This window comes from Marmota monax, unplaced genomic scaffold (genome assembly GCF_021218885.2).
Source record: "Marmota monax isolate L192 unplaced genomic scaffold, Marmota_monax_Labrador192_F-V1.1 WCK01_AAM20220418_F8-fsc00051, whole genome shotgun sequence".
NCBI lineage: Eukaryota > Metazoa > Chordata > Mammalia > Rodentia > Sciuridae > Marmota > Marmota monax.
In genome coordinates, this window is record NW_026695202.1 from 11982831 (window position 1) to 12005871 (window position 23041).

General features: G+C 37.8%; 1 protein-coding gene across 3 annotated transcripts in view; it reads right to left on the reverse strand.

The window, feature by feature from the left end:
* Mrtfa (myocardin related transcription factor A) overlaps window positions 1-23041 on the reverse strand; it is a 177859-nt gene that overhangs the window by 57776 nt on the left and 97042 nt on the right. The window contains exon 1 of one of the 3 annotated variants that reach the window (XM_046429265.2): window positions 2793-4401. The exons of the other annotated variants lie outside the window; for them this stretch is intronic. Within the exon in view, the coding sequence (XP_046285221.1) occupies window positions 2793-2997 (205 nt within the window). The 5' untranslated portion in view covers window positions 2998-4401. Of the gene's footprint in view, window positions 1-2792; window positions 4402-23041 lie in introns of those variants that run through there. 3 annotated transcript variants of the gene reach the window in all.

Consider the following 23041-nt stretch of genomic DNA (forward strand, 5'->3'; position numbering starts at 1 on the left):
TAAATATAACTCAAGATAACTTTATAAAAATAGCATTTATTAATATCACTGGACAATCAACAGATGTGATTTCTTTCTGAAGGCTAGAATTATTTATATAAAACTGAATTAGGAGAGTACTCCAAATCTGTCACTTTGGAATAAACATCATAATTGGCTTATGGACACAATACTGCCCTCTAGTGTCAGTAAGAACATTAACCATCAATGATCTCAGTAGATTAATAGCTAGTTCACACAACCCATCCATTATGCATTTTTAAGAGAAAGAAAAGACTGAAACTATCACACACATTTAAAAATTGCTACGAAACTCCCTTATGGAATTTATAAATATAGTGGATGAGATAAAAAATGTAAAACAAATCAATGTAATCAATGAGCATTATAAGAGCTTTGAGAGTTTTCAGATAATAAATTACTAGAGTACAAAAGGATTAGGTAAGCTTCATGGGGGCAGCAGCATTAAGCAATCTTTGAAGCACTTCATAAACTACAAGATGAATAGCTAGAGCCAAGACCTGGAAATGGGAGATACCCAAGGTTAAGAACATAGCCAACACTCTCCTATTTAGCTGGAGCATTCAGCAGTGAAGGGGAGTAATGAAAGAAGGCTCACTGGGGCTGGAGTATTAGCTCAGAGGTAGAACACTTGCCTAGCATGTGCGAGGCCTTGGGTTCAATCCTAAGCACCACGTTAAAAAAATTAATTAATTAATTAATGATATTGTGTCCAACTACACCTAAAAAATAAATATTAAAAAAAAAAAAAGAAGGCTCACTAAGGTCTAGAACTGTGCTGTCCAACACAGCAGCCACTAGCCACATCTAATATTTAAATTTAACTAAAATCAAATAAAAAATTCAGTTTCTCATCTGTTAGTCACATTTCAAGTCTCAACAGCCACATTTGGCTAGTGGCTACCATAATGGATAATACAGGTGTGGAACTGGGCAGTACTGTACCTAAAGGTGGTACAAAACCACAAAGATACCAATCTTTCATGACTGCTCACTCATCCTACTGGAGAGAAAAAAAAAATCAGGCAGAATGGATCCTTGTCAAAGTCTAGTAATAAAGAAAATAAGGATTGGGGGTGCAGCTCAGTGGTAGAGTACTTGTCTAGCACGCACAAAGTGCTGCGTTCCATCCCCTACAAAATAAAATCAATGAATAAGAGAAGGAAGAGAAAAACTATGAAAGAAGAAAAAGATTGTTGTTAGAAATTTATCTATAATAATAAAATATAAGAGTAAGAAGAATCATTTTCAGTGATTATCTTTATATATTTCACGGAAGAATTCTCTGTTCCTCAAACACCTGTTTCCGCCCAAAAGAAGTAACATGGGATATCCTTTATACTTTTGCTACCTAGTGCACAATCCATTTCTTCTGTGAAACTTTCAAAATGACAGTGATTTTTTAAAAATAATGTGTATATTTACTTATAGAAGACATAATTTGAGTCATCTCAAGATTTAGCAAACATACAAAATTCTAAAAACAAGGTTCTGAGCACACTATCAAAATATAAAGTCTGTTGCTTAAGGTAATTATTCTGATCCTATTCATGACAAGACTGCATTTATATTTCCTATACGGTTTTACAGCTAATGCAAAAATATCTTTCTGGATTATAAAAATCAAAGGTAGCAGCCCAAAGATGTAAATTCTGAGCCATATATTCTCTCTGCTTCTCCAACAATGTGCCCTCTAATGGGGCCGTTGTGTTTCTTTCACGTTATTTTAGAACATTTCCAGATATTAAGAGAAATCAATCACCTCTCAATCAGGTCTTAAAACTATTCTCTCAGTAAATGGCACTGATGATCACTCATTTTCTTTTCCAGCTCCACATGCTCAATGTTTAAGTTTTTAGAAAAGTAGAATTTATGCAATCAATATAAAGACTGTAGATAAATTATGTTATGAATGTTAGGGTTTCCAAGCTAGGACAATAAAATATTGACAATTTTTTCCATTCATATTTGATAGCATTTGGATAAAGTACCCACCTTCATTTTTTTTTAACATCCCAGAATGTTTCTCAAAACATTCAAAAAAATTTGAATTTTTCTCAAATTTAACACTGAACTTTTCTGCAGAACTCAAATGTGTCCATTCCACTCCCAAAGAATATCTTTTCAGCAGTTTCAGAACATGAAAGAAGGATATTTATGAAGAAAAATTCCTTCAAGATTGATATGGCCAATGTAAATTGTCCACACTAATCAAAACTGATGCACTACAAGTAAAAAAGCTTTCCAGGAGTAGTTTTATTTTAAATTATGATGATTTAGAGTTATGAGACCTTATCTACTCACTTTCAGTATTTAAGAGACAGAAGAAACTGAGTCTTCACCAATAGCTGCCTATTTATTTGTATAGTAGCCATTGCCAGAGTGTTTTATTGATAAAACACCGCATTTGACCCATATAAAGAGGGAAAAATCCCACTTTACTAGAGATAAGTTTTTTCTTCCTTTTTTCCACAGTGTTAAGCTTGGCTATATCAGCTGTGCATGGGAAGAAGGAAAGGAGTGACACAATGAAATATCTTAATTAACTACTGTCCTATCAGGTCACAAAATGCACCCTACAGTACTATGTCCAGTTATCTATCTGTTGGGCATTCAATAATCTTTAATATAAACTTTGGGAGGAAAAAAATCCAAAGTCAAGGCTTGGGTGGCTACAGAGAAATAGGAAGATGATAAAGGACAGTAAAGGACAGCAGGAAGTTTAGGAGGAAACAAAAGCATGCAAATCACGAAAGGAGAAACCCTCTAACCTTCCCGCAAACTGTGAGAAGGGGCAAGGCACACTGCTGAGCAGCTGTCCTTCCAGGGCTTCAGGACAATCCATGAGAGGGGCAAAAATCTGCAGGTGGGCTGATGAATCTTGGTCTTCTCCAACATGCTGGAAGAGATATGAGACTCCAGAGGCCAAAGCTGCAAGAAGCCAGTCTTCCTTTCCTCACTCCTTAGAGAGGCCATTTATTATTTCCTGATTAGCACTGCTCTTTGGGTTAAAGTATGCACTTCATTCCTGCAGTGGCAAGAACAGCTAGATCTTGAGTTTACTCAGGGAGTGGAGCATTAAAAGCAGATAGCAGAAGGTCAGAATGAGTACTTCTCCTGACAAAACATTTCTTCCTGTTAGCACTGGGCCTCCACACAGACACCTCTCTCCTCTACCCAAATGCTAAAAAGCAGAACGGGAATGATTTCAATGTGTAGAGCTGGAAGAGGAGAGGGTTCCCTTAGAGAAAATACTCGTAGCAACCAACCAACCTCACTCACCCAAAATAGTAAACAGTTGGTTTCTCTGCTCAGAACCAAAAGGCTTCTGCCAGACAAGCAGTAAGTATCACATGACTAGGTTCCCTGTTCTTCCCACTGTCTCCCTTCCTTCTTGTGCTAAGCTTGTATCAAAGTTTTAACAAGGAGCTAAATTTCAGCACTATCTTATTTTACTTAACATTTGTGTTTTAAATGCTTACAGACAAAAAATACCAAACTGGTGGGGAGAGACCTCAGAAAGAATTGATTTTGAAAAAAGCCCTATCTGAGCACTGAAATAGGAATCATAAACATGGTTAACTGGCAAACTGCTCAATGAATGAACAAACAAATGAACACTTAGCAACTTGCAAACACTTGTTAATAAAATCTCTAAAATATGTAGCTCGGTACATATTTGACCTTTTTGTTTCAAAAGCAAATGAAGACTCTATAAGATTCTGGCTAGTGTCAGGGACAGTGTATTAAGACAAAAATGGCAGCCTAGAAAAAATTTGAGATTCATACCCTTATCTTGTTAACCTTTGATTTTACTCCTTGGATGTCACAGTTCCATCATTCAAACCATTGGGAAGGCAATCAGGACAAATCCACCAGCAGACTGAATTTAAAGATCTACCCAGCTGATTATAAAAACAGCTGCCACCATGACACTCACAGGCACTCTCCTAAAAGGAGAATCAGATATTAAGGCTGCTGGCATAGTTGCAGCCAGATGTATCTCCCTATTCTTCTCCCTAAGAGGAATACATTGCAGAAGCAATGGGAGGGAAAACCACTATTGTAAGTAATCTGTTCTAGTGAGAAAATAGGTAAACAATCAGAATCAAATGTGTCTGGCCTAGCATGCACAAGGCACTGGGTTCAATCCCAGCACAAAGAAAGAAGGAAGGAAAAAAGGATGGATCTATCAATCAAATGTGTCACAATCATCTGCCATGGCTCCTGTTTACAGGGCCTGCTGGGGGCACTGAGAGTAGAGTCATTCTTCTCCATCTACTCCATATATACTGTAAATTGCTAAGTATTTGTAAAATGAAGAGAGAAAAACTTGCAACAGAAACCCTTAATTAGGCCAGGTGTGATAGCATACACCTGTATTCTCAGCAGCTCAGGAGGCTGAGTCAGGAGAATCACCAGTTCAAGGCCAGCCTTAGCAACTAAACAAGGCCCTAAAGTAACTTAGTGAGACCTCGTCTTAAAATAAAAAATAAAAAGGGCTGCGGGTGTGGCTTACTGGTTAAGTATCACTGGTTTCAATCTCTAGTACCAAAAAAAGGTGGGGGGGGGGCAATACCTTTCCCAATAAGAACATGAAAAGATAATTATTTGGTTAGTGTCAGAACACAAACACTACCAATAAATAATAATAAATAACCTGGTATTGAGAACAGGGAGCAAATGGCATTTTCCAAATTACTGTGTGCTGAGGGGTGGGGGAGGGGGTAGAAAATGATAATGCTCCTTGCTTCAGAAGATGTTTATAAACTTAATATACAAGTCAATAATTCCATTCCTGAGTATTTATCCCAGAAAACAAAAAATATGTATATCCATATAAGAGCTATACATGAATATTCAGAACAGCTTTATTTGTAATTGTCTAAAACTAGAAATAACCTAAATGTCTTTCCACTTGTGAATGGAATAAAAAATTGTGGTACATCCATACATGGAAATACTACTTAAGTAATTAAAAAGAAAAAATCCCACCAACTATTGCTATAGGCACCAACGCTGATGGATGTCAAAAGCATTATGCTAATAACAGAAGACAGAAACATAAGTCTACACACTGTATGACTAATTATTTGAAGTTCGGGAAAAGGCAAAATTCGGAGGTCTCCCCAGAGGCATGTGAAGCTTTTTGGGGTAATGGAAATATTCTGTATCCTAACTGTACTGGTATAATTTTTATCAAAACTCACTGAACTGTACTCTTAAAAAAGGTTTTGTATTTTATTGTACATAAATTTACCTCAACTAAAAAAAAATAACAATAACAATAACAGATTACATGGTGCATCCATGTAATCCCAGCAACTCAGGAGGGTGAGGCAGGAGGATCACATGGGCAACTTACCAAAAACCTGTCTGAAAAGGAAAAAGCACCTGGGCTGAGATCAGAATTATTTAAAAAAAAAAAAAAAAACCATCAGTCCAAAAAGATGGGAAGGGCATTCTAACCAAAGGAAGAGGCATGTACAAAAGCAAAAGGTGTGAAAACAATTACTTGGGGATTTGAGAATAGAAAAAGAGAAATAGAGACAAGTCATTTTGCCAGCATTGTGAAAAGGAAGAGGACAAGACCAGCAGGCTGGTTACAAGGAGGGAAGTGAGAACTCAAACTATAGTTAATCTCCAGAAACCAAGCCAGGAGGTGTTTTATTCTCATCTAAAAGGCTATATATGCAACAAATAAACCTGATAAACATTAGTTTAAGATGTACTTTACTATATTTACAAACACAGCATATACTTAAAATCTTTACAAACAAATGTCAGCACACTTCATGCTTTACTACATACTTGCTCATGCAATAAATATTAACTAAGTATATATTATACATACAGTACAGGCAAGGCAAGTAAAGAGATGAACTGTCATAGCAATCAAGACAACCAGATTGTTTTTTAGTCTGCCCAAGACCTATATACAGATCATCCACCTGTCAGAAGTAGGACAGGGACAGTGTAAACTTAAGGCTGAGAATTTGCACCTGGAATCTCACAGCCCTAAACTCAAACTATGACTCTGACCCCCTACCACCAATCTGGCTCTGAGTAAACCACTCAACCTCTCTGAGTAATCCTTTTCACACCTGGAAGTGGGGATTACATCACCAAATTCATGGGGTTTTAGAAAGAATTTAATGATACAATCAATTAATCAGTATGTCTGTTATGCAGAAAATAATTTAGCAAATTGTTCCTTTTGTTGTATTGTTTAATAAAAATACTCACAGGGTAGGAAAAGGGGGAACAAGGTATTTTTAAAAAATAACTGTTTAACATTACCAAATTAATATTTTAGTGAACTCACAACTGTTTTCTCATAAAGATGTCATGCTTAGAACCTACATTCCTTTAGAATTTCTCAAACTATTAATGTCTGCCTGCATTACATGACCTAGTAAATTAAATAAAAACCATCACCCAAAATAGGAAGCCAGTCACAATCTCTCCCAGGATTCCTTGTTCTGATTCTCTGAGTAATACTGAGTCATTTAAAGAGCAGAGACAACACAGAGTACTGACAAGCAGCCTGAACACAAAACTGTGGAATGGAATTGCCAGAGCACACTTTGGACCAGCCATTTACCAAAAGTAGAACTTTCTGAAACAGAAAAAAAAAAAAAAAAGATGAAAGGAGAATTTTCTTTTCTTTTTTTTTTTTTTTAATATTTATTGTTTTAGTTTTCGGTGGACACAACATCTTTGTTTGTATGTGGTGCTGGGGATCAAACCCGGGCCACACGCATGCCAGGCGAGCGCGCTACCGCTTGAGCCACATCCCCAGCCCGAAAGGAGAGTTTTCTAACTGGCTAAATCTTTGGGTAATCATGTCTTCAGGGAGGGGGAAAAAAAAAAAAAAAAATATATATATATATATATATATATATGTATGTATATATGTGTGTGTGTGTGTGTGTAGCATTTAATAATGTTCCTCAAGCAAAATAATTTTTGAAAAACTAAAAAGAGTGCTGCTCCCTCTAATCACATACTCAAAATGTTTTAACCATCTTCCTAAAATAGATTTTTTGGGGATGGGGATACTGGAATCCACATGCTAGGCAAGTGTTTTCTATAACTGAGCTACATCCTCAGACCTTCTTGCCTTTGACACAGGGTCTCATTAAGTTGCCCAGGCTGGCCTTGAACTGGCAATTCTGTCTCAGCCTCCCGAGCCACTGGGATTGATTACAGGTGTCTGCCACCATGCCTAAGCTAAAACAGTATTTTCTTACAAATGATTTTGAAAGCAAGAACGGTCATTTAAAAAGATTTTGAAGGCAGACCGTACAACACAAAAAGAAAACATCTGTGACCTTAGACATTAAGGGTTACTAAGGTTTGAATATGGTCTGAGTATGTCTCTCACGAAGGTTTGTGGTTCATGTACTAGGTGTCTAGTCACCAGTATGTGGGTGTTGAGATGGTAGAATCTTTAAAGGTGCGGCCTAATGGAAGGTGGTTAGGTCACTGGAGGAACTGCACTCAGCAGGGATTCTCATGGGACCCCAGTTAGTTCCAATGAAAGTGGATTGTTGTAATAAGAGTGAGTCTGGCCCCAAAATTCCTTTGGCTTCCTATCTTTCCATGTGATCTTTCCTTCTTGCACATACTCCCACCATGATTCCACTGCCATGTTGTAATATTGCCAGAAGGGCCTACAAAGAGCCAAGCAAAAGCTAGCACTATGCTCTGGGATCTCAAGAACCACAAGGTACACAAAGCTCTTTTCTTTACAAACTACCCAGTCTAGGGTATTTTGCTATAGAAACAGAAAATGGACTAAGACAAGGGCCAAACTTTACTAAAACTTACCCCCATAAATTCCCCTTTGGTTTGAAATCAAGCATGTGATACTTCAATACAAACACAAGAATTTAAGAAGCAGAGGAAATCTGGACAGGATTTTAGTATAATTTTTTATTCTAATAAAGTAAAATTCTATACCTGTAAACAGAAAGAATACCATACTTATATGTATTTATTTCTTATTGGTGGTTTACCATCTACTTTATGAAAAATAGTGCTCTATGGATTAATCATCATAGTTCAGCCCCCAGGATCTTTTTTCCTACCTAGTGCCACAGAGGACATATTTGCTACCATGGTCTGCCACCCCACTCCCAACTCATCAATGCACAGGGCCAGCAACTAGTGAAGTTCTGAACAACCTATATACTCCTGCTCTGCTCATCTTGCTGAAAGGCCTCAGGTTGTACTGTGTGTCACCCAAAGGCTGGGGTCGTGGCTCAGTGACAGAGCACTTGCCTGGCATGTGTGAGGCCCTGGGTTTGGTTCTCAGCACCACAAAAAATAAATAAAGGTCTATCAACAAGTAATATTTAAAAAAAAAAAAAAAAGAAAGAAATCCCCAAAGCAAATTCTTCCTATTAGGTGAAGAAGAGCAGGGCTAATCAGGCTAGAAATCTTGTTCATTTGTGCTTCACCACTAACTGCTTGTGATTGTCCCAAAACATACAATAAAATATTTGTTCTCTGTCAATGGTTCAGATGTCACCAAACAATCTCTCCACATTATGAACTGTCAACAAACACAGAAGTACACAGTTGGGGGCATATCAGATGATGTCAAACTCCATTCTGCTGGCTCTTTCGCATTACTTTATTGATCTTTCAAAGTACAAAGCTACCAGAGCTCCTCTGTCAAAAGGTCATCTCCCTTCGCTTCACCTCTGAAGCAAGGTCATGGTCCTGTAAATTGTTCTGCTAATTCATACATGTCCCTAGAAGTCAGAGACCCCAGATACCACATTTACCAGGGTTATATATTTCGTTCACAGACACCAATCCCCTAGTTTACATACATACAAGGACAGGATAAACCAGAGAGCCATTTAACTACATGGTGTCTATAACCAGGGAATCTAAAAAATGCTTTAGCCCTTGGTATGGTGAGTTGGCTTGGCTTCTTCAAAAGTAATATATTCACAATCACTTCCAATTTGGAATCCCTTGTAAATTTTCAAAATTTAACTTTTTTTTTGGAAAATTTAAAACATTTCATAATTTTTAAAATGTACCACCTATGCTAACTAAAAATTCTGACGCATTCATCAACAACGCAATTTTTCGTTTTTTTATCTTGTTTTGTTTTGGTGCTGATACTTTCCTGAATATGATCTGCTTAGTGCTATGTTCGACTTCCCCAGAAAAATTGTCTCTGCAGCAAAATTCTGCCAAGAAGCCTAGGGAAGAAGGCTTTACCCAGATGCACAAATATATTCCTAAGTATCATTTAGTTCTGTACAACAATCTCATTAATAGATATCTTAATTTGAATGCCCACATTTTTACTATAATGGAACTGTTATATTCATCTGTCCTCTGATACTGTTCAACCCAAGTTTCATTGGGATTTTAAGGAGATAGAGCTATACTGCCAAAGAGGCTGGATTTTCTTATGGCTTATTTCTGTTAAGAATCCTAACTACAGTCCTGATTGGAATGATTTCAAAATAACAGCAAGCTAACACTTCACACCCATTTGACCAGTGGAAAACTTAAAAGCTCTTATAGCATCTATACATACCAGAGAGGTGGGCAAGGATGGGGAGAGTATTCTCATACATACCTGTGAAAACGTGAAGTCTTTAAAAAACAATTTGGTAGCATTGTCTACTCAACCTAAAGATACTTAGTCCTCTTATAGAAATATACACATCAATATGTTAAACTTAATTTAAAAGGATATGGGATGTATATTGATGCAGGAAGCTGGTCAGAAAAAGCTGTAGTTCAAAGCCAGCCTGGTCAACTTAGCGAGATTCTCTATCAAAAAATAAAAAGAGCTAGGATGTAGCACTCCTGGATTTGGTCCGAGTACCACCACCACCACCCAAAAATAATAATAATAATAATATATATCTACATATTACAGATTAATTTTTTTAAAAAAAGAAGAAAAAAAGAGAGCTACAGACAGGAGGTACAGGGGAGCAGAGAAGGAAAAAACAAACATTCACCAACAGGGGAATGTACATACAAGCTACAAAGTAGTATGTAGTCATTAAAAAGGATTAATTTGAGCTGTGTCAGATGATGGAGAAATTCCATTAAGTATTACTGTTTCAGGCTCAGTGGCCCATGCCTGTAGTTGCAGTTACTGGGAAGCCTGGAGTAAAAGAGTTACTTGAGCCCAAGAGTAAGTGACCAGCCTGAGCAACACAAGATCCCATCTATACAGAGAGAGAGAGAGAGAGAGAGAGAGAGAGAGAGAGAGAGAGAGAGAGAGAGAGAGAGAGAAAGGGAGAAAGGGAGAGAGAAAGGAAGGAAGGAAGGAAGGAAGGAAGGAAGGAATGTCTACATCCTTCAGATTGCAGATCTCTCACCTGCAGCATCCCTCAGGGAGGGAGGAAGGGGGGGGAGAAAGAAATTTTCAATTGAGACACACCTTTATATCTAAAGGCAGGGCCACAGGTTCCCTGATGAATAGAGTGCTTTATATCCATAGAAAGTGGCTCTGAATGTAAACACAGTTTACTGGGAAGAGACAACCCCATTTGTTCATACCAGCATCTGGACTATATTTTATTTTTTGTTATTTAGTTAATCAAACGAGAGACTAAATTTCCCTCAACTATTATCAGAAGAAACACATTTTTTTTCCTAAACACCACTGTACTAATCGTAATATAGCACAGTAAGGGCACACATGCCAGGTTCTATGTGCTTTTATATAATCAACAACTTTAATCCTCACAAAAAAAAACCCAGTGGTTCTGAACACAGGGCAATTTTGACCATGAGGGGACATGAAATGGAAATATATGGAGACATTTTTGCTTGTCACAGCTGGAGAAGATGAATCCCAGAAGTGGAAGGCTGCAAAGGCTCCACTCACATCTGTTACACCACACTGCTTCTCTACTACCAACTGTAACAAATGTCTTCTAGCTCCTTCAATGTGCTATTTCATTTGTCCTCTCCAGGTCCTCACACAGATCACTTTGCTGCAACATCCCTCAGGTCATCACTTAAAAATCCCTTCCTCTGCAAAGCCTTCTTGCAATGTTCCCTAAATTGTTTGGATTCCCCTGCTCTGCTCTCCCATGGCATTCTGAAATATTCCTTAATAACCCCTATTTTATTATAATTTATAATTACTTATCTGCCTTCACCAATAAATTTCAGGCTGGGAGAGGACACGAACCATGTCTGTCTTGTTCACCACTATACTCCTGGCACCTGGCACAGACTCTGGCATATTTTAGGTGCTGAGTGAATAATTTCACATGACCCCTGCACCATAAAGCACCTCTCCTAAACCCCTTCCAAAAATAATTGTTTCTAAATTATTTTCTAAAACCTATGCTCAAATATCACATATTTTAGGCTTCAGATTTTTATTTACCCAAGCTATTTTACTAAAATGATGTGTCTTTTTTCCTGTATGCCTGCAAGAAGCAGGCAAAACGTTTTATGCATCTGTGAAAACTTGGAAATAACTTTCACAAACTTAGCACTTAAAAAGTAATTCTTATGGTTCTCTTTGGTTTCTCCTTGGTCTCCATGTGATCTGTTCTTCTTGCACATGCTCCTGCCATGATGCCATTCACCCTGATTGACGTCATGTAGCCAAGGTGGCCCTCACCAGAGACCAAATCTATAAAGCCTCTTGTACTTTCAGCTTTCAAAAATTATGAACTAAATAAGCCTTTTTATCTTTATAAAATTCTTTTTTACTGAATGTAAACAGATTGTTTTTTGTTGTTGTTTATTTGTTTTATTTATTTATTTGGCACTAGGGCTTGAACCCAGGGGCATTTTGCACTGAGCTACATCCTCAGCCCTTTTTTATGTTTTAAGACAGGACCTTGCTAAGTTGCTGAGATGGGTCTTGAGCTTGTGATCCTCCTGCCTCAGCTTCCCAAGTCTCTGGGATAAAAGGCATGCACCACTGCACCTGGCTTCTTTACAAAATTCTTAATAAATTTCTTAAAAGTAATTATTGTGTACTAAGGATTCATTTGATATTATTTTTTAAAACTACATGTAAATCTATAATTATCTCGGGGCTGGGGTTGTGGCTCAGTGGTACATAATTTGCCCAGCATGCGTGAGGCACTGGGTTCAATCCCCGGCACCACGTAAAAATAAAACAAAGGTATTATGTCCATCTACAACTAAAAAATATTTTTTTATAAAAATCTACAATTATCTCAATTAAAATTTCAATTAAAGAAATTGACAAACTAAATAATTAGTTACTCAATGACTATTGACTTCTCACTATCTGGTGAGGGCCAAACTCTAATATTCAAGTTACTCAGTAATCCAGCTAATCATTATGTATTTGACACAATCTTCCAACTGTCCCACTTTTCCCATTCTAATCAAGGTGAAACCCTTAGTCGTCCTTACATAGCACACCTAGTCTGGTATCCAGATCTTTCCTTAGGATTCTCTTCCTACCTGAACACCATCTGATTCATCCTTCCTTCCTCTGACTTCTCTTGCCTATCCCTAAATCCACTTATCCTTCTTGCCTTCATTTTCCTGACCCCATTTATCTTTTCTTTCTCAGGATCTTGTGACCCCTTGTAGTCCCTGTATCTCCAACAATGTAAATTTTGTGGATATCAGAATCATTCTTTCTACTTCTCAGGAATCCCCCAGAATAAGTATCATAGTGATAAGCATATAATCGATAGTTGATAAACACTTGCTGACTAAAATAAGTCTCATGCTACCCATGAATATGATCAGCCCTCAATCACCCATGCCAAATTCCCCAGAAAGAACTCATGGTAGATGAACCCAACTATCTCTCACACTGGGCAAGAACGATTATATTTCTATCAAGTACTGTTTAAGCAAAGTTGTTTCCAATTTTCCAGAAAGTCATGAGGCTGCCACAAAGATTTAACCACACGACTCCTCCCTTGTCAGGGCTCAGTAACTGCTCAGTTTATCAGTTCACACTGACAAACAACTGTTCAACTTTCCTCATCTGTGCAACAAATAAATAAACAAAAACAAACAAACAAAAAAAAAAACAAGCAGGGGTAGTCATATTCCATCCTAATAGATTACCCTTTAAGCACACACACACAAAAAAATCACCTATTCTAACACTTACTGGGCAAATATCTTGCTTGTGTCAAACAAATGATTTTGGAAATGGAAAATAATGACAATATGAATAGGAATTTGAAAAATTTGTCTAAAAAAAAGTCACCGTCTACTCTTAGCATAACCCAGGATTGATAAAGAGACAGATTCTTCCCATAGTCCACAGAGATTTGCCTTGGCCTATGGCTATTTTCCCTACAGGAAAGTTTCTAAACTCCTAAAACTCCCTCTGGTTTGCTTCTCTTTCTCACCAAGCGGGTCAAAGTTCCCTTATAACAACATACCAAAAACTGAAAAGCTAAGTTTCTCAGTCTGGATTTTTGTTTACACCTGGTAGAATCTACAGTTTTCTCCCAAAGGGAATTCAAAATGCCTATATTTATTTCCAGAAAAATTTTCAAATACTTTCAGTAACCTAATGGCAACAGTTTTGCTACTAAAAAATTTCCCAGTATCTTCCTGTTTTGGCAGATTCTGCTGAAATCCCCCTCCCCTTAAGGGGGAATTTGAGTAAAAACACTGACGGCTTCAAGTTCCCTCAGGCAAATTTCCAGTTCCAGTGCAAGGCCATGAGGTTAAACATTTCTCAATGACGCAGGCTCCCTCAGAAGGAAGAACAAGAAAAAAAAAATACATATATCAAAACTTATTCTTCCCAGTGCAATAAATCAAAAGAGGCAGTGGCAAAGTTCAACTATATACTTTTGCTATGCCAAGGCCTCTGGGGGAGCACAGAACCCAAATGAGAGGTATGGTATGGAAAAAGGGCAACTCCTGCAGTCTAGTCAAATCGACAGGCCTCTCTCTAGATTCTGTAGCTCATCTACACTATATTAATACAGTGTATGTTTTTAGCCACTGCATAATTCATGGCCACGATAAAGCAACTAAAGCAAAGTAACTAAATTAGTGATTGTGGGTTGAGGAATGAAGAAACACATGAAGTAAATCACTATTTAGGACTAAAATGTATGTTAGGTTGTGAAAGTCAAAGGAAACTACATATAATCAACTTCTCGGAGAAAGAATATAAGGTTGCATAGAGAAATCAAAATTATATGATAGGCTGACAGGATTCTTGGATCTCTAGCCACATGCAGAAAGATAAGAGAACAAAATAAAATCAGAACTGTCTCCCAGGAACTGATTCATAGATTACAGAACTTTAAGAGTGAAAAAAAACTTAATGATTTTAGAGTTAGAAATGACAATAAAATGCCAATGATGAAAATATTGTCACATCTGTAGAGTGCTTTATTTCTCAAAGTGTTTGTATTCATTTGGCCCTTAAATAAAAATTATTATATACTGCTATGTGTTGATACCATCTGTGCTTTCAAGGAATTTCCTTCCTATGATGAGACCTTCTAGGAACAATAGATTGAAACAACTGCTCTGTGGTGGAATGTGCCAAACGTAAGGAGAGCACATGAAATAGGACACGGAGATTTCCAGGGGAAGGAAGACAAACATGAGTCTCTGAAGCAGCAGCACTTGATTTGAGATTTGAAGGATAAGTATAAGCCAGCAGGCTGACAAGCACAGCAAGGAATGAATGGTCAAGGCAGAGGCAAGATTATATGCAAGAGGGATCTGAGGGTGTAGCTCAGTGGTCTAGCACGTGCTTAGCATACATGAGGCCCTGGGTTCAGTCTCTAGCACCTATCCACCCCACAAAAAGATGATACACAAAGGAACACAAAAATAAAATAAAAGGGCATCAACTACTCTAGAAACCAAAAGCTGGTCAGTACTGCCGGAGATCATGAGGTTGGAAGTGTCAAGGGATGACCAAATAGTAAGAGACCAAACAGTCAAATTCAACAGTTTTTTAAAACAAAGAGAAGAATTCTGAGGAGGAAAATAAAATGATTCAAAGTATCTTCAGCAGCTGAATGAAGGATAGGGTGGAGAAGAGGCAGGCTTTAAGCAGGGAGACCAATAAGATGGATATTAAAATTTTTTAAAACCTAACCAGAAATGATGAGAATGTGATCTAGGGCAGTGACACAAAATGGGAGAGGACAAAGAAGAGGAAGTCAGATAGATGTGAGGCATACTGGAAAGAGGAATCAAAGGCGAGTGCTAGCTTTCCGGTTAGGGCAACTGGTGCCAAGTTAGGGAATGCAGGCCTGGGGAATGGTGGCATTGGCTTTAAATGTATGAGTTATCTAGAAGTCCAGGTGGGAAAATCAGTGGGTTAACCAAATCCAGAACTCAGGAACTAGGTCAGGGCTAAAGATAAAGGGACACACATCACTCGATACGTGGTAGATGAAGCCACAGTTTGGAATAAAATTGTTAGGGAGAATAGGTAGACTGAAGAGAAAAACTGTCAAAGACAAGGCTGAACACAAACTGTAAGAGAGTGAACAGTGGCCCGAAAGGCAGAAGGCCAGACATAGAGAAACCGCTGTCTCTGGTTTAGCTGCCCAGTACCTTCCTTTTGGGGGAAAATCTAAGAAGGGGGAAGACAGGCCCCCCTTTCTACTATAGCAACTGAAATAATAGATACTCCTTCACTCAGCTCCCAGGACTCTAGCTCACAAATATATAACCTACATTCCGCTAATCAGATCTTCCTATCTGGGACTTCAACTACTAAGGAAATGATGTGAAGGCAGAAACATAATCAATTATCCCTGGCATTGTGGCAAGTGTCTATTGGTGGCAGTGCCAACAGCAGCAGGGATTCACTGGAAACCAGGCAAGCAGCAGTGGCAGAAAATCCAGAGAGCAGTCCTCAGAAGGCTGGTAGCACAACATGGTTTTCACTAGGCTCTGCCTTATTCAGTTTCTGTTCATTTTCTGAACTTTGTTATCCAGTCTTCATTCCATTTTCCTGGTAAGGCTGTGCATTATTCAGTACTCTTCCAATAAAATTTATTTTTTGCTTAGGCTTTAGGCAAAGAACTCTGAATAGGACCAAATGAAGAGGGGACAGCATTAAATCGGGCCATACAGTAAAGAAAGATTAGGTAAGAGGAGAACTAAAGTGGGTGAGACCCACTGAATAAAGTAAATAATAGGTCACTGGTGACCCTGGTGAAATTGTTCACAGGTGCTATCTCATTCCATCCCTACAACACCTTTTGTGGAAGATAAGGAAGGTACTGTATTTTAAGGATATAAAAACTAAGGCTAAAAGAGATTAAGGTGATTGCTTGAGGTCAGGCAGCTCTTTCTACAACCCAAGGTTATCCTGAAGAAAGTTATTTTAAGGGCGCTCATTAAAGGAGATGTTAAATGACAATCCTAGTTCTCATACCAAATGTCAGCTGACACAGATGATGAATACCTATATGGTTCCAGTTTTAGTCTTTCAGCTCACTTTGGTAATATAAAGAAGATCCTAGTAAAAGCACTAGCATCCTTGTCCTTGTAGACAATCACCCAGAATCAGACCTAATGAGGTCTCTTGCCCCCAGCCTTTCCTTGGTCACTGCTTAAAGAATACATCATCTGCTAAAAGGGACTCTTCAATTGAAAGAAGGAATCTTCTATCCCTGGCCATGAGAACCACTGTGGGAATGAGAAGTTGAAGCTTTCAAAAGATGATGATGATTTCTCAACCTCATTCCTTTGGGATATGTCACAGCCAGGAAGGGAGAAATTGGAAAAAGCAGCTTTCACAAGCTGCCAAATCCATGTCCTAGTCCCAGGGGATAATAAGCCAATGAGGTTTTGTGGAGCTGATGTAATGCTGGCAGAGGCTAAAATTTTATGGTTGAACATGTAGCCTCTTGATATTTAGCTCCAGGACTAAAAAGGATGACATCCTGAAAAGCCAAGAAACTCATACCCATAACACCACCACTTAGCAATCTGCATTTAAGAGTAATTTGTAAACTTTAACTGATCCATCTTTTTCAGGAATAGTTTACAAGAGCATTTGTTAAAGTATAAATTTTCTAAATCTTATTTAACTCTTTTGCTATGAAGAGAAATTCCTAAGCACCTCCAAAGAACAAAGACAATTTAGAATGCTTAGAAGTAACAAAAGAAAGAATTAGAAGAAAGAGAAGTTTTCCAAGAAGTTAAGTCTGTTTGTGGTACTTTAATCCCACTACCAGCACACCAAGTTTAGAGCTGTCTGACATCCTTATGAAAACAATTTTTGAAACTAAGTACACTAAGCCACAAGCTTTCAGGAGCACCATATATATCACAAAAATTGTCAATCTTAACCTCAAAAGTACTCTGAGATGCAAGCAATAATTATCAGTGGACAAGGAGCAGGAGTATTAGGACATTAAAACTCTTGGTTTGACTGTAAGATGTGATCTTCAAAAAGAACACTTGCCATTTTAGTAAAAATTGGTCAGTCTTAAATATGGTATAAAGATTCTCCCAAAGCCTGGACAAATCTAGGTACATTAAAAAGAAAAAATTCAAAGCCCTAGTCAATAAGCTAAAATACACAGTGCCTCCAAACATTTGTTAGCCCCTTGCCTGAAATGAGACCGTTCTTGGTTCAACCCTGAGCAGAGGTGTATCTAGTGATATGGATACAAACACTGTATCTTTACAATTTCACAAAAACTGAGAATCATGCTTTTTAAAAATCAATGAGGGGAAGTTAGAGATGGCTTTTAAAAAAAAAAGTGGCCCTCTATCCCTTTAAAAACTGGAACAAGACAGGGAAGCCCTCTTTCACCACTTCTATTTAACATAGTTCTTTTTTTTTAGAGAGAGAGAGAGAATTTTTTTAATACTTATTTTTTAGTTTTCAGCGGACACAACATCTTTGTTTGTATGTGGTGCTGAGGATCCAACCCGGGCCCCACGCATGCCAGGCAAGCGCGCTATCGCTTGAGCCACATTCCCAGCTCATTAACATAGTTCTTGATACACTAGCCAGAGCAATTAGACAGATGAAAGAAATTAAAGGGATATGGATAGAAAAAGAAGAACTCAAATTAGCATTATTTGCTGATGATATGATTCTATACCTAGGAGACCTAAATAATTCCATCAGAAAACTTCTAGAACTAATACATGAATTCAGAAAAGTAGCAGAATGCAAAATCAACACCCATAAATCACAGGCATTTCTATATATCAGTGACAGACCCTCTGAAAGGGAAATAAGGAAAACTACCCCATTTACAATAGCCTCAGAAAAAAAAAAAAAAAAAAACTTGGGAATCAACAAGAGAGGTGAAAGACCTCTACAACAAAAACAACAGAACTCTGAAGAAAGAAATTAAAGAAGACCTTAGAAGATGAAAATATCTACCTTGTTCTTGGATAGGCAGAATTAATATTGTCAAAATGACCATACTACCAAAAGCATTATACAGATTTAATGCAATTCTAATCAAAATTCCAATGGCATTCCTCACAGAAATAGAAAAAGAAGTCATGAAATTCATATGGAAAAATAAGAGACCCAGAATAGGTAAAGCAATCCTTAGCAAGAACAGTGAAGTAAGTAGCATCACTATATCAGACCTTAAACTATGCTACAGAGCAATAGTAACAAAAACAGTGTGGTATTGGCACCAAAATAGACTTGTAGACCAATAGTACAGAATAGAGGAGACACAGACAAACCCACATAAATACAGTTATCTTATATTAGACAAACGTGCCAAAATATATTGGAGAAAAGATAGCCTCAACAAATGGTGTTGGGAAAACTGGAAATCCATATGCAACAAAATGAAATTAAACCCTTATCTTTCACCATGCACAAAACTCAACTCAAAGTGGATCAAGGACCCAGGAATTAAACCAGAGACACTGTACCTATTATAAAAAAAAGTAAGCCCAAATCTCCATCATGTCGGATTAGGCTCAGATTTCCTTAATAAGACTCCTATAGTGCAAGAGTTAAAAATCAAGAATCAATAAATGGGAAGGATTCAAAGTAAAAAGCTTCTTCTCGGCAAAAGAAACAATCAGTAAAGTGAAGAGAGAGCCTACGTTTTGGGAGCAAATTTTTACCAAACACACATCAGACAGAGTACTAATCTCTAGGATATATAAGGAACTCAAAAATCTAAACACCAAAAAAACTCAAATAAACCAATCAATAAATGGGCCAAGGAACTAAACAGATACTTCTCAGAAGATGATATATAATCAATCAACAAATATATGAGAAAATGTTCAACATCTCCAGCAATTAGAGAAATGCAAATCAAAACTACTCTAAGATTTCACCTCACTCCAGTCAGAATGACAGCTATCAAGAGTACAAACAACAATAAGTATTGGCGAGGATGTGGGGGGAAAGGCACACTCATACATTGCTGGTGGGACTGCAAATGGGTGCAGCCAATATGGAAAGCAGTATGGAGATTCCTTGGTAAACTGGGATTGGAACCACCTTTTGATCCAGCTATTCCACTCCTTGGTCTAAAAACAACATACTACAGGGACACAGCCACGTCAATGTTTACAGCAGCACAATTCACAATAGCTAAACTTTGGAACCAACCTAGATGCCTATCCGTTGATGAGTGGGTAAAGAAAATGTGGTATATATACACAAGAGAATTCTATTCAGCATTAAAAGAGAATAAAATCATGGCATTTGCAGGTAAATGAATGGAGTTGAAGAATATAATGCTAAGTAAAGTTAGCCAATCCCCCAAAAAAGGCCAAATGTTTTCTCTGATGTAAGAATGCTAATTCATAATGGGGCTCGGGGATAGCATAGGAGGATTAGATGGACTCTATATAGAGCAAAGGAGAGGGAGGGAAAGGGAGGGGGCATGGGGATAGGAAAGATGGTGGAATGAGATGGACATCATCACCCTAAGTATGTGTATGAAGACATAAATGATGTGACTCTACTTTGTGTACAATCAGAAACATGAAAAATTGTGCTCTATATGTATAATATGAATTGTAATGAATTCTGCTGTCATATATAACAAATCAGAATTTTTAAAAGTGGCCCTCTAAATTTTATAAAGGAATTAAAGAGCTACCACTAGCAAGATGGTTTGTACTTCTCCTCAGGGAAATGTTAATCTGAACAAACTACTGGGATGGGGACCTGGATACAGAATGGAGTAACTTTCTTTTTCCCAATGTCTCCAATATTTCATGTTCACTTTATTCATTCATTAATATGCATTTATGCAACATTTAAGTATCAAGCACCTAGATAGATGCTGTACATAAATAGGTAAAACAATAACATCAATAACAGAGAGATATCTGCCTTTGTAGAATTTACAATCTAGTGAGGAAAAGAAGCAACAAACAAAATTCATAAACAAACATATAATCTCAAAATGTAACTACAATGAAGACAGTGAGCATGAGAAGGTATGAGAAAACCTGAGGTAGAAAGATACTCTCTGAGACCTAAAGAATAAGCAGGAAATAAAGTAATTGGGAAAATTAGGAGAGAAGGGAGGGAGGGAGGGAGCATGTATCGGAACCTACAGATCAGAAGTGAAGAGAGCAGGAGGTGAAACTGAAGAGACAGGGCAAAATAAAAAGGAGCCACACCTGCTCTTCTAGGAGCGCCAACACTGACTCCAGACAGGTGTTACTTAGGTTTTATTCTAAACTATCTAAACCAGAATTTTATCCCCATGCATGTGGGAAGCACATTTTTTTCTAGACTCTCAAAAACCTTTCATGCAATATTCAGCATGTGTCAAATTCTATGAGGACATGGAAAAATATACTTTTTCTTTCTTCAAATTTACGAAATTTCCTAAAAACATTCAGACTAACTACCTTAGTCTGAATGTTTTTAGGAAAACATTGGGATTAATCACAAACTTAGTAACATTGAATCATTTGACCAAAAGCCTAAATGCAAGAGGATCTTCAGGATAAAGCTAAGGGAAAACTATTTGCAAACATCTCATGCTAACTTAGCAGATATAAAACTCAGATGTTTAGAAGTTTCTCAAAGCTTCTCAGAAGAAAAGAAGGTTCAGGAAGCAAGGAATCTTATTTTCTAACCAGTGCCAACAAAGTCCTTCACATAGCACATGTTCACACTCTAAAGATACACAGGTTTAAATTTAATTCCAACTCACAGAACTATGTGCTACGTCAGAAAAAAATTCTAACGCACATTTATGGCAAGATGCTTGAGAGGTTTTGCTTAGTTTCAAACACATGACACTGGCTTTGGCCATGGGTGCAAGTTAGAAATCTTACCGCAATATAATTCAAAAATCCTTGTGAACAGGTACAAGAGTCACTGCAAAAAACAAGGACGCTTCCAAGTAAAGGTAAGGGCTTATCATATACAGGCTTATTTCTAAGTAGGATCAAAAAAAAATTTTTTTTAATGCTGTCCCTAATGTAGAAATGAGGCATAGGACAACAGAATTTTAAAATATAGGTATTCTAAAAGAGAAAAAAGGTTAGAGGGTTTTTGTGCATTTGTTTGTTTTCAATGTTATTTTTATGTTGTAGTTTTCTGGACAGGTGTTTAAAAAAAGGGTAGGGGGAAGAGGAGGAGATCAAAAAACACAGGTAGGCTTGTACTGGGAAGAAAAAAAAAAAAAAAAACAATGGAACCTAGATAACTCAGAAGCACCTACCAAAAGCTACCATATCATTATTACAGGAAAGAGGGCTTAAGGTTGGCATAACAGGAAACACAGTGTGGGTGGTAAAGAGCATAAAGCCATAACACACTTGGGTGCAAGGCTGGCTCTACCACTTACTGGGTGTATGATATGGAACAAGTTTCAGATCCACTCTGTCCCTCAATTTCCTCTTCAGTAAAATGGGATTATAGAGCACCCATCTCATATAGTTGTAAGGATTAAGAGAGTTTAAGAGGGCTGGGGTTGTGGCTCAGTAACAGAGTGCTTACCTAGCACATGTGAGGCACTGGGTTCGATTCTCAGCACCATGTAACAATAAATAAAATAAAGGTCCATTGACAACTTAAAAAAAATACTTAAAAAAAAAAGATAGAGAGTGAGTTAAAGACCCTGGAACACTGGCTGGCATATTGTGATACTGTGATTTATAATAAGAAATATATATTTGGTATTTATCTCTATTCCTGGCACAGAGCTCCAAATAATTGGAGCTCAGAATTTCCTAGGTGATAAGAGCAATAAAGGTGAAAGGACAGTCTTTTGTGTGTACGTGTGGGGGTACTTCACACATCCCGGGTGAGTGCTCTACCACTGAGATATAACCACAATCTCAGTTCTTCTCTTTTAAATAATTTTTTTTTTTTTTTTAGTGCCAGGGATTGAATCCAGGAGCACTTAACCACTGAGCCACATCCCCAGCCCTTTTATATATTTTATTTAAAGACAAGAGTCTTGCTGAGTTGCTTAGGGCCTCACTAAATTGCTGAGGCTGGCTTTGAACTCAAGATCCTCCTGCTTTAGCCTCCTGAGTTGCTGGGATTACAGGCATGCGTCACCACACCCAGTTCTTTTAAATCTTAAGAGATGTTGGCCTAGAACTTGTGATCTTTCTCATTGGCCTACAAAGTAGCTGGGACTACAGGGAGTAGTTGGGATTTTAGGTATATGACACCTTGACTGGCAAGGAGCATCTTTTGTTATTCACAACAAGCCCCTTTCTTCCTACCTGGGATTATATTAATGCAGTAACTTTGGAAAGCCATAAAATGGGAGACGGGTTACAAGGGGAATCAATCATGTGATTGGTGAATTGAAACTCTGGGCTCTACTCCTGAATTCCTGAAAGGGTAGAGGGATTTAACCATCAATAGCCAGTAAGTTAATTCATAAGAATTCAGGGCAGTATTTAGTGAACTTCCAGGTCGGTAAACTGGAATACCCAGAGAAGGCATGGAAGTTCAGGTGTAATCCTACTATGCCCTGGATATCTCCTCCAATGAGCAGCATCTGAGTTGTATTCTCTTTTTGGGGGGAAGAGGGGTGTACCAGGGATTGAATCCAGGGACACTTGGCCTCTGAGCCACATTCCAAGCCCT